Here is a 12,668-nt window from a genome sequence, read left to right on the forward strand (position 1 = left end):
CTATGCTAAGATTCACTCCCAGTAGGCGGCGGCATAGCGTGTGCAATGCTGCTAAAAACAGCTTGCGAGCGAACAACTCGGAATGAGGGCCTATATCTGTAACAGTGAAATACTGAGCGGCTGCTATTGGTTTGCAGAATGCTAATAAATAATCCCCATTACACCTGCACCTAGCCAGGCAATCCTTCATACTGTACTGCTTCCTCCTCTCACTGCACAATGCTAATAAATAATCCCCATTACACCTGCACCTAGCCAGGCAATCGCCATACTGTACTGCTTCCTCCTCTCACTGCACAATGCTAATAAATAATCCCCATTACACCTGCACCTAGCCAGGCAATCCTCATACTGTACTGCTTCCTCCTCTCACTGCACAATGCTAATAAATAATCCCCATTACACCTGCACCTAGCCAGGCAATCCTCATACTGTACTGCTTCCTCCTCTCACTGCACAATGCTAATAAATAATCCCCATTACACCTGCACCTAGCCAGGCAATCCTCATACTGTACTGCTTCCTCCTCTCACTGCACAATGCTAATAAATAATCCCCATTACACCTGCACCTAGCCAGGCAATCCTCATACTGTACTGCTTCCTCCTCTCACTGCACAATGCTAATAAATAATCCCCATTACACCTGCACCTAGCCAGGCAATCCTCATACTGTACTGCTTCCTCCTCTCACTGCACAATGCTAATAAATAATCCCCATTACACCTGCACCTAGCCAGGCAATCCTCATACTGTACTGCTTCCTCCTCTCACTGCACAATGACACTGTTACAGGTATATACATCCAGTGTGTGTTTTCTCATGTGTGTTTGTAACACACAGTGATATATGTCTGGTCACACGCCTATGACTTACAGTACCCACTGTATATCCCCATGTCCTGTGCTGTTATATATAACTGATGTATGTCCCACTTCTATCCTAGGCTGAACATCACTCTGAGTGTGACCAGGAGAAGATATGCGTTGGTGTTTGTGATGAACAAGTTCATATCTCTGCTGCCGCAGGAACTTGTATCTCTAGTGATGACTTATCTCAATCTGGAGATCTACATCCAGGTAAGGATTCCCAACCACATCACTTCCACTAAGTATGTACAAACCTTATAGGCATTATTGTGTTCTGTAAAAATATCTCATTTATTTTACTATGACACAAATGCACCATTTGTTTTTTATGCTGTCTTATTTCCAGCATATGTATAGATAATCCCATGTTAGAGGTACAGATGTGTCCTCACACACCTAGCTTCTATACGGCATACAGTGCAAGACGCCCGGCACAACTCAGATTATGGGAGTAGTGCACCATAGGTTTTTAAATTTTTTGTCTTATTTGCATCACAGATGCATTGAAAACCCCTCACAGGGTACTAGAGGCTCTGGGCTGCAGCTTTTACCGCACAGGAATTAGATTTAAACACCTAGAAAGTCCCAGATGAAGCACAACGGAAAACGAGTAAAAGCAGCAGCCACTTGCATCGGAGCCTTTATTACACAGATTCATTATCAGCTGTGCACAGATATACAAATGTCACACAAAGAAACTGATCAGTGACAGCTAGCAATGTAGTTTTATCACTCACAGATGTTTTATTTATGTAAATAAGATGCACATTGTGAACAAGAAAGAATCACTGTATAATAAATAGGCCCCATATTACTTGCTCTAATAATGTCACTGCTAATAACTTTCATTTCATTATATTATAATTTCTTTATTATTTTTCTTTCAGTTTATCATCTACAGTTACTATTTGGATGTACTAACACTGAGTTTCGGCATCATCGCAGTCTTCAGAATGGTTTCCAAAACTAAGAAAAGCAGAAGAAACCAACAGACCACCAATGACAGCGCAGGATGTCCATAAGATCACTCCATTTGCTCCCAGGTAGTATTTACAGCTGCTCCACCACAGCTAGCAACAGAACATCTCCACCTGGTAAATCCCCGAGCCGATGCATATCGGCCTGCGACAAAGCATACAGAAATATTGGAGCATGATATCCTCACTCGCTGGTTCCTGCGTAATTGGGACTACAACATAATTGTCCACAGCCAGCAGTGAACTATCTCTGCCATTACATTGCCTGAAGCAGCTGTAAAGATGAATCCTCGGTTATTACTGCACGTTAAACAGCCCTTCTAGCCACGCCTAGTCCCGAGTAAACATGTAACTGCAATGTAATGGTGTGCTGAGCATATAGACTAGGTTAGGGCCTTGCAGAATATTGGGGTCCCTTGACGTGGGCTGCAAGCTTAAATATTTTGATCAAAATATGAGAAAGTTCCCCTCTATTTAATTTGCTACATAAACACAGATTTGCAGCATATTTTGGTGCCAACAGCAAATGTCTTGTATACATATATGGTATCAATATTGCCAAGCATCTGGACACACAGATTATATATATATATATATACAGGTTGAGTCTCCCTTATCCAAAATGCTTGGGACCAGAGGTATTTTGGATAACGGATTTTTCCGTATTTTGGAATAATTAGATACCATAATGAGATATCATGGTAATGGGACCTAAATCTAAGCACAGAATGCATTTATGTTACATATACACCTTATACACACAGCCTGATGGTAATTTTTGCCAATATTTTTTATAACTTTGTGCATTAAACAAAGTGTGTGTACATACACACAATTCATTTATGTTTCATATACACCTTGTATACACAGCCTGAAGGTCATTTAATACAATATTATTAATAACTTTGTGTATTAAACAAAGTTTGTGTACACTGAGCCATCAAAAAACAAAGATTTCACTATCTCACTCTCACTCAAAAAAGTCCGTATTTCGGAATATTCCGTATTTCGGAATATATGGATATGGGATACTCAACCTGTATATATATATATATATAGCCATGTTTATTTTTGCTGGGATGCGGCATGTTGCAAAACGGCTATACGCAGCCAGCAATCGATCCATTAATTCCTAATGTCCTATTGAAATTAATCGAGCGATCTCCGTCCACAGTTAGTTGCAGACAGGCCTGCCATGCAGCATGCCACATTGCAAGATGAGCATGCCTACATCTGTGTATACAAAAACAGTGGTCAGCACTTTAAGAAGATCTTGATAATTAAATCACATCAACACATCACCTAGTTGGTATAATATATATATATATATATATATATATATATATACACACATGCATCTGTACATACTCATAGACATACATACACACACACAGTAGCATATACACATAGCATACTTAAAAATGCACATGTAACATATACACACACAAATATGACATACTTACAAACACACACAGCATACATAAACACACACAACCTACTTGCAAACACACACACATAGCACACAGTGTATATGTATATATATATATATTATTCATGGAGCCGGCACTCCTTGCTTCCTTCAATTCAAATAACCCGGTGCCTTCCTAGAAGATACATACAGAGGTTTGTGAAGGCGGCACTCACAGGTAAATAATCAGACATAGTCCATATAACTTATATAGTCATATATGGACTACAGTACGTCTGATTATTTACCTGTGAGTGCCGTCTTCACAAACCTCTGTGTATATATATATATATATATACACACACACACACATACATACATACACACACACACACACACACACACACACACACACATATACACACACTCATACATATACACACACACAAACACACACACACACACCCACAAGCATGCACATAGTATACATGAGCCACCATACTTTATTACAGATGCTCCACGCAGAACCCCCCCAGACCGCCCCCTTCCCTGCCGGCACATCCACCATGCAAGACAGACCTGCAGACTGGAGTCGCCTGGTTTGTAGATATACTTACACACATACATCTGTACATACACAGACATACATACAGACACACACACACACACACACACACACACACACACACACACACACACACACACACACCATACTGAAAAACACACATAGCATACATACACACTGGAGATACACACACATAACCTGTAGCATACATACACACAGCAGACACAAACAAACAAACAAACAAACATATTACATACTTACATACATACAAACACAACATACAAATACACACATACAGCATACATATATACACAATCTACACACACAAACACGTACATCGTATACATGAGCCATCCTAACTTATTATAGCTACTCCACGCCGCTTGTGGCTCACATGTCAGTCCTGTATAGATATTCCCCTCTCTATCTGGGGTATGTATTTAAATTACCACACCTCAGGATCCTGGCGGTCGCAATATCGATGCCGTCATCCCGAGAGGGGTACAATCCCGCCGCTGGAATACTGGCGAGGTAGGCGATTCTCCCTCTGTGAGTATCCACGACACCCATAGAGGAAGAATAGAACCTGTGGTGAGCAAAGCCGCAAGGGGCCTCAATGCACGCGCCCCAGTGCCATCAATCTGGCATCCAGTATGTTGCTGTCAGTATAGTGACAGCTGGCATCCCATACGCAGGATCCCATGCCGATCCCCTATCTGGGATGGGAGTACATGTAACTGCAATGTAATGTTGTGCTGAGTATATAGGTTAGGTTAGGGACTTGCAGAATATTGGGTCCCTTGGCATGGGCTTCCAGTTTAAATGTTTTGATCAAAATATGACAAAATCCCCTCTATATTACTTGCTACATACACACAGATTTATAGCATATTATTGTTAGCTCCGGCTATAGCAATTGTCTCTTTTATTAAGCTAACCATCCCTACTCCACGAGACAGGTCAGGGCTGTTTCTAGGTCTGGGCGAGCCATGCAATCGCATGGGGCACTCCTGCGGACAGACCCTCAGAGCCACACAGCCCCTGGGCACTAGGACTCAGCGGCTTGCAGGAAGCATAACCTTTGGCCAGGAAGCGTGTGCTGACCAAGCAAGTTAGCGGTGCAGTGTGGGCTCTACATACTCTTGGCACCTGCTGGGAGAAAAGACTCGACCGGACACTGGGTGGCGGGAAAGCCACACTCAAAAACAGCCCACTACCACTGCAGACATGGGGTCCTCCACACTCTGTAAGTAGCAGCTGCAGTCCCAAAGGAAAGACCTCTAAAAGCACACCCGTCAGATCCCGGCACCGCTGTTAGGGAAAGGTAGGGATACTTGCAGCACATCTACGTTTTTCTACCTTTATTTTCTGTCCTACAAGCCCATGGCGTCATGAGAAGGTGGCATCACTGGTACTGACCTGTCAAAGTTACACGTGTTATATACATTTTTCACCATTGGCAAATACATAGTATCTGAGGTTGAAAAAAGACAATTGTCCATCGAGTTCAACCTATTTGTGGTCTCCTATGCATGATGATTTGACTAAAATTTCTGAATGATGCTGATGTCAGCTGTTGCATTTTATCACTATTTATAGTAACTATAATGCATGACTATGCACCATACCCCTGGATATCATTATCCATTAGGAATTTATCTAACCCATTCTTAAAGGTGTTGACAGATTCCGCCATTACAACTCCCTCAGGCAGGGAATTCCAAACACGTATTGTCCTTACTGTGAAAAAGCCTTTACGCCGTATTGTGCGGAATCTCTTCTCCTCTAACCTGAGCGAGTGTCCACGAGTCCTCTGTGTTGATCTAACCAAAAACAGGTCCCACACAAGCTCTGTGTATTGTCCCCTTATATATTTGTAGATGTTGATCATATCCCCTCTTAGTCTCCGCTTTTCCAATGTAAACATGCCTAGTCTTTCAAGCCTTTCCTTGTATTCCATCGTCTCCACGCCCTTAATTAGTTTGGTCGCCCTCCTCTGAACCTTTTCTAGCTCCAGGATATCCTTTTTGTAGTACGGTGCCCAGAATTGTACACAGTATTCAAGGTGTGGCCTCACTAGTGATTTATATAACGGGAGTATAATACTCTCGTCCCTAGCATCAATACCCCGTTTTATGCATGCTAATATCTTATTAGCCTTCTTTGCTGCAGTCCTACTTTGGGTACTACTGCTTAGTTTGCTATCTATGAGGACACCTAAGTCCTTTTCTATACAGAATCCCCTAATTTTACCCCATTTAGTAGGTAGGTGTAATTTTTGTTCTTGTTACCACAGTGCATTACCTTACACTTGTCTGTGTTGAAGCGCATTCTCCATTTGGCTGCCCATGCTTCTAATTTAACTAAGTCGTTCTGAAGAGACTCGGCATCCTCCTCTGTATTTATAGCCTTACACAATTTGGTATCATCTGCAAAAATTGACACCATGCTCTCTAGACCTTCTGTTAGGTTGTTAATGAAAATATTGAACAATAGCGGTCCTTGCGGCACACCACTTAGCACTTTACCACAACACGCTGCTCCCTATTATCTAACCAGTTTTTGACCCAAGTGCATATTGTGCTTCCTAGCCCTGATTCTTGTAGCTTGTAGATAGGTCTCATGTGTGGTACAGTATCGAACGCTTTGGCAAAGTCTAAAAATATTACATCCACGTCTTTACCCTGATCTAGGTTTGCGCTTACTGTTTCATAAAAGCCAAGTAAGTTGGTTTGATAGGATCTGTCCTTCATAAACCCATGTTGATTCCTTTTAATGACCTTATTGACTTCAAGAAACTTCTGAATACTATCTCTTAGAATACCTTCCAATACTTTCCCCACTATAGCTGTAAGACTAACTGGTCTATAATTACCTGGTTCAGCTTTACTTCCCTTTTTGAATATAGGCACTACTTCCGCTATACGCCAGTCTTTGGGAACCATACCTGATATAACTGAATCCTTAAGGATCAAAAATATCGGTTTTGCCAGTTCAGAGTGAAGCTCCATACAAAAGGGCCCTTACAAACTTTTGCTTTGGGGTCTACAATATATCTAGTTATGCCACTGGACCTGCTCATTGTAATGTGGTATACAATGAACTGGAGAGTATTATGTTACATAATATAAACTGGGGCACTGTAATGTGGCACAATATGAAGTGGAGGCACTGTAATGTGGCACAATATAAAGTGGAGGCACTGTAATGTGGCACAATATGAAGTGGAGGCACTGTAATGTGGCACAATATGAAGTGGAGGCACTGTAATGTGGCATAATATGAACTGGGCGCACTTTATGTCATAATGGGAATTGGGGGTACTATGTTGTATAATGTGTACTAGCAGCCCTATAATATGACATAATTGCCACTATTCAATTGTTTTTGTGCCAACAGCCACTAGATGGCGCCCAATGAAGCAATTAAATTTGTGCTCCGTTCAGCGAGATGGGCAGGGGTTGCAAGCTAAAATGTGCGAAAAGTGACCCGTTTGAGCGCACAAATGGATGTGTTGCACCCATTACTTTGGTCAGGTTTAGCCACTTTACGCGTCTAAACCCGACCTCTACTGGTGTGATTAGGGCACTAAAAGAGATAAATTTAATTTCGCTCTGCGATCTCCCGTTACTTTAGACGGGATATCGGTTGTGATATAACAACTGAATATCACTTAAGTTAAAGTAGGGCACTAATATGGTTCATAAAATAACTAGTGCACTTCTACGGGGCATAATATTAAATACGACACTGCTATGTATCAGAAAATAAACTAAGGCACTTTTATGGGGCATAAAATTAACAACTGCCACAGAGAGGTGTCTCTAGAATCATTGGGACGGGGGTCCCTTCAAAATGTTGCTATAGGGTACACACAGTCCCTGCTATGCCCCTGGTCCCAGGCTAGCAGGTGTTGATAAAAGGCACCCTGCTTGCCAGATGCAGGGGTCATGGGAAAGCGACAGTGCCCACAGAGCTCTATGTGGCAGCACTGCTTGCACACCCCTAGGTATGGAACTGGTTTTATCCTACAAAGGGGCAATTGGGGTTACCAGTTCATTCACAAAGAAGAAGTAGTAGTAGTAGTAGTAGTAGTAGTAGTAGCAGCAGTACTACAATCCATTGTGAAATATATAAAGTACCAATATGGTTTCCATTCAAGTGGAACCAGGAACTCAGGAACCAAGGTGGAGATATATCAAAGCTTGGAGAGAGCTAAAGTACCAACCAATCAGCTCCTGTCATTTTACAGGCTGAGTTTGAAAAATGACAGGAGCTGATTGGTTGGTACTATATTTCTCGACAAGCTTTGATAAATCTCCTCTCACATTCTATACCTAATTGAGCCCAATTTTTTTACTTTGCAATTTCTACCTTTTCTTCATTTCATAAACTGGTCATTGCCACAAGACTGAGAGCAGACACGGGGCCAGTCTTTAAAAAAGGGACAAAGGGCTCGATTCAGTATGGGTTGAAGTTGTGCGAAAAACCCACACAACTATAACACTTTTTTCTAACATGCAGGGGGACACCCAGCACAGGGCAAGTCCGACCTGCATGTCGGGTCCTGCTCCCTTCCCCACTAACAGTCTAGCTGCAAAGGGCAGTTGGAGTGCAGCAACTAATTTTGAGTTGCAGCGGCTGCGTGTGATGTCACGCAGCCTCCGCGGCCCGCATCGTAAAATAATCTGGACACACGTCCATTGTCTGGACCGCCCCCCCTCCCTCTCCCACCCCGAATGGTGCATCGATGCCCACACCACCAACTCTTACACTGTGATCGTGTGCGAACACAGTTTAAGACCTCGTGCATGCGCAGAAGTGTGGAAATCGGCAAATAGCGATTTACTAGGGTGACCATAATATCCCTTTAATCTGGGACACGTATGATTTACACAAATTCTGTGGCTGGCTAAAACCAGGTGAAATTCAGGCTAGAGTTTAGTCAGCCACAGAACCTGTGTAAATCATATGTGTCCCATATAAAAGGGATATTATGGTCACCCTAGATTTACGCACTTCTATGGGGCTTACTGACTTAGCCCCAGAATCAATAAACAATAGGCCTGTAAGCCTGACTTTTGTCATGGAGAACTTATTGAAGGAATACAATTCTGAAATATAGTGTTGAAATTAAATGAGTAAAAGTTTCAGCAAGGTTTCACGACAGCACGAGCACAGCCATGTCAAACAAATATGACTTGGTTTTATTTGGTGGTAGATTGCATACTGGACCTTAGTAGTGCAAATTATGTGGTACTGTATTTGCATTTTGAAAAGTGTTACAAATGAAACATTCAGAAAAAGCTAAACTTACTGGTGTACCACACAGAAAATGGAAAAAATTATGCTGCCAGGGGATAGATGTATCACAGCTTGGAGAGAAATAAAGTGGAGAGCGAGAGATGAAGTACTAACCAATCAGCTTATAATCAGCTCAGAAGCTGATTGGTTAGTACTCTCTCTCTAAACTTTGATACAGTATATCTACCCCCAGGTCTCTATTAAATGAGTGTTATCACTAATAATCTGATTTCTGGTGTTAGTTATAAATGTTTTTATCTATGCAACCAGGATTATTTCCACTGTCACTTACCTGGAATGCACAAACACTTGTAACTAGTTCCAACACTGCGGCAGATCCCATGAGCACAAGGACTAAGGGCACAAAAGTCCACAAGCTGAGCGCAGGTGGGACCTGTGTAACCTGGACTACAGTGACAGGAGAAGGAGAGGCCTGCTGAGAAACAGCTACCATTATTCAGACATGGAGACGTGGAGCACGGATCGACTTTCTCCTCACAGAAGGAACCCATAAAACCTGGTAAGATAAGAAAACTTATAGACAAATACAATACTGAATGCACAATAAAACCTGTTTCACAGAAAGTCAATACTTATTAATATGGCTCCATAAATGTAATTTATAGAAACTTTGAGTGGGCTATAGCAAATATTAGTATACTCAGGTTGGACTGACTGCTCTTATTAGCACAGTAAATGTACAGATGGAGCCTCGCTCATCTAGGCTTCTCTGCTGCACCTAGGTGCACCATGGCTTATTAGCATAAGCCTTTCATCTATTGTTCCCAGCTGCAATACAATACAGAGAGAACAATACAGCAGGGGATTAAGTCCGACAGCACTGGCTCAATGAATCCTTTTAAAGGGATAGATGAGCAGGGCTCCATCTGTAGCTGCTATGTACATTGGGAGAACAGCCCATTAATTGTCCTATACTTGCATTTTAAGTTTTTCCAACACCTACACAGACAGTATAAGAATCCATTTTGTGGTCTACACCAGAGGTTCCCAAACTACACAATTAAAGTCCAGGTTTTAAGGATATCCATGCTTGAGCACAGGTGACTGAATTAGTACCTCAGTCACATTGATATGGGCTCAAGCATGGAATGGTGAAAAAGAATGGTGTGAAAGTGTTACACATATATAAAAGCTGAAGTGTAACACTTTCACACCATTCTTTTTCACTCTTCACATTATTCCCACATGCAGCAGCAGCAGCTGCTCCTACCTATCTAATTCTTTACTTGTATCACTCTTGCGATGCCCTGGGGTTGTCTGGCTGGGTGGCTGTGGGGTGTCCTGCCCCCCGGACCTGAACCCCTGTAGTTAGTGTTATGGACTTACCCAATGAGAGGCTACCTTGATGCGGTGGGTAAGCTCATACCCCTGGCCAGGATTATGCTAAATGCCTCTGGTTATTACAGGTTGAGCTAGTGTGAGATAGTGCACCTGCATCTTTTTCCCTCTGTATACCAGGGACGTGCAGTCAGGGGAGGCAGGTGAGGCAGAGCCTCCCCTGTAATACTGCTTGTCATACTCCTGAGTTTTGACTGTATCACAATAAAAATTATTACAATAATACAAAGATATTTATAACTTATAAGCATCTTTGTATTATAGCAATTATTTTTATAGTTAAAACTTGCTAGATTCTGCAGGGCTCCCTTGAATAGCTGGGATAGATGAGAGTTGAGGCAATGACAGCTCAGCCTCATCTCTCCTAGTTAGACACTGCCTGTCACAGTGTGCAGAGTGAGGCGGGGCCATACCTTGACCAATAACAATGCTTAGAAAAGGAGCAATGTGAGGCATGCCGCAGTGTTGGGGGGGGGCGTGCCTCTATCTATGATTGACCAATTTACGCTGATGCTGTAAGCCGGACAAAAACAGTGACTTCCCACCCTACCCTGCACCAGTTTCCCCGCTGCGCTGCCAGCCCCGCACACCGGAAGCAGGTGAATGCACCCAGCATAGGATCCCTGTCCGTGTAAGGGGGGGAGAGGTGCACAGACCCGGGCCCCTGCCTGCCTCCAGCCACCGTGCTCAGAGTCCCCGTTTCTGGCTTGTCCTGGTGCTGCTGTCAGGTCTTCGGCCCTCCTTGGGTCACCTTCGGAGTCTCTGAAGCCCTCTCCTCGTCCTCCAACTGTGGCTAAGAGATGGAAGGTAAACCAGCGGGCAAGTGACAGGAGAGAAATGGCTGCTGAGACCCACCTACATTGGCACTGCCAGCGAAAGATGGAGGGAGAGAAGACCAACAGGTATCCAGCTGATGTGGGGCAATTTGTGTGCTCAGCTCCCTCTTATTACATTAGATGGGGGTGCTTATACTGTGTTTATGTGTGTGCATTCTCATTCAGCGTGTCACTATTATAAGTATAGTGCCTTTTATTTTTTTTTATTTTTTAAATACAATATACAGTACATGTAATTTATCTTTGGTGTTTTGTATTTATATTATATATTCACATTCATCACAACAGTGCCTCCCCAGTCATTGACCTCACCGCACGTCACTGCTGTATACTGTATCAAGTCTCAAGCAGAGTAGCACCTCATTACCTAATTATGGTGTGCAAACTAGGTCCCCCCCCTTCCTCTGGCAGGATATACCCATTTTCACCAGAGAAAGGGCTCCTACTGTACTAACAAATAGGCCAGCTTGCCTCGTGCCTTTGTCACATTGCTGATTGTCAGTGAATTGATAGGCTCTATTCTCATAAAAAATGGTTAAGCACACAATAAATATCTGCCCCACTGTGTGTTGGTGACTGGTATTCATATAAACATGACACTGATGAATTGACACATTGACTTTTTCTGTACACTGTTACACATAATATAATCTACAGTAATAGCATATATGGACTTTGAGCATTACAATCCTAGGGATAGATCTATACATATATATATATATATATATATACATATATATATATATATCTATCCTCACACATCTCTGCTGCAGAACAGAACACACAGAGGTGGGTGTGACACAGTGACAGAACACTGGGGGGTGGCACAGTGACAGAACACTGGGGGGGGGTGGCACAGTGACAGAGCACAGGGGGGTGACATAGTGATAGAACACTGGGGGGGGGGGGGTGACACAGTGATAGAACACTGGGGGGGTGACACAGTGAGAGAACACTGGGGGGGTGACACATTGAGAGAACACTGGGGGGGTGACACAGTGAGAGAACACTGGGGGGGTGACACAGTGACAGACCACTGGGGGGTGACACAGTGACAGACCACTGGGGGGTGGCACAGTGACAGAACACTGGGAGTTGGCACAGTGACAGAACACTGGGAGTTGGCGCAGTGACAGAACACTGGGGGGGGGGGGGGTGACACAGTGAGAGAACACTGGGGGGGGGGGGGGCACAGTGACAGACCACTGGGGGGTGACACAGTGACAGAACATTGTGGGGTGGCACAGTGACAGAACACTGGGAGTTGGCACAGTGACAGAACACTGGTAGTTGGCACAGTGACAGAACACTGGGGGGTGACACAGTTGATAGAACACTGGGGGGATGACAG

The 12,668-nt window shown here is 43.3% G+C and overlaps 1 protein-coding gene across 1 annotated transcript in view; it reads right to left on the reverse strand.

The window, feature by feature from the left end:
• The window catches only part of DNER (delta/notch like EGF repeat containing), a 493,185-nt gene that overhangs the window by 120,201 nt on the left and 360,316 nt on the right, over window positions 1-12,668 (reverse strand). The window contains exon 8 of the mRNA XM_063915606.1: window positions 9,415-9,639. Coding sequence (XP_063771676.1) covers window positions 9,415-9,639 — 225 coding nt within the window. The remainder of the gene's footprint in view (window positions 1-9,414; window positions 9,640-12,668) is intronic.

The sequence above is a fragment of the Pseudophryne corroboree genome, chromosome 4 (genome assembly GCF_028390025.1).
Source record: "Pseudophryne corroboree isolate aPseCor3 chromosome 4, aPseCor3.hap2, whole genome shotgun sequence".
Classification (NCBI taxonomy): Eukaryota; Metazoa; Chordata; class Amphibia; order Anura; family Myobatrachidae; genus Pseudophryne; species Pseudophryne corroboree.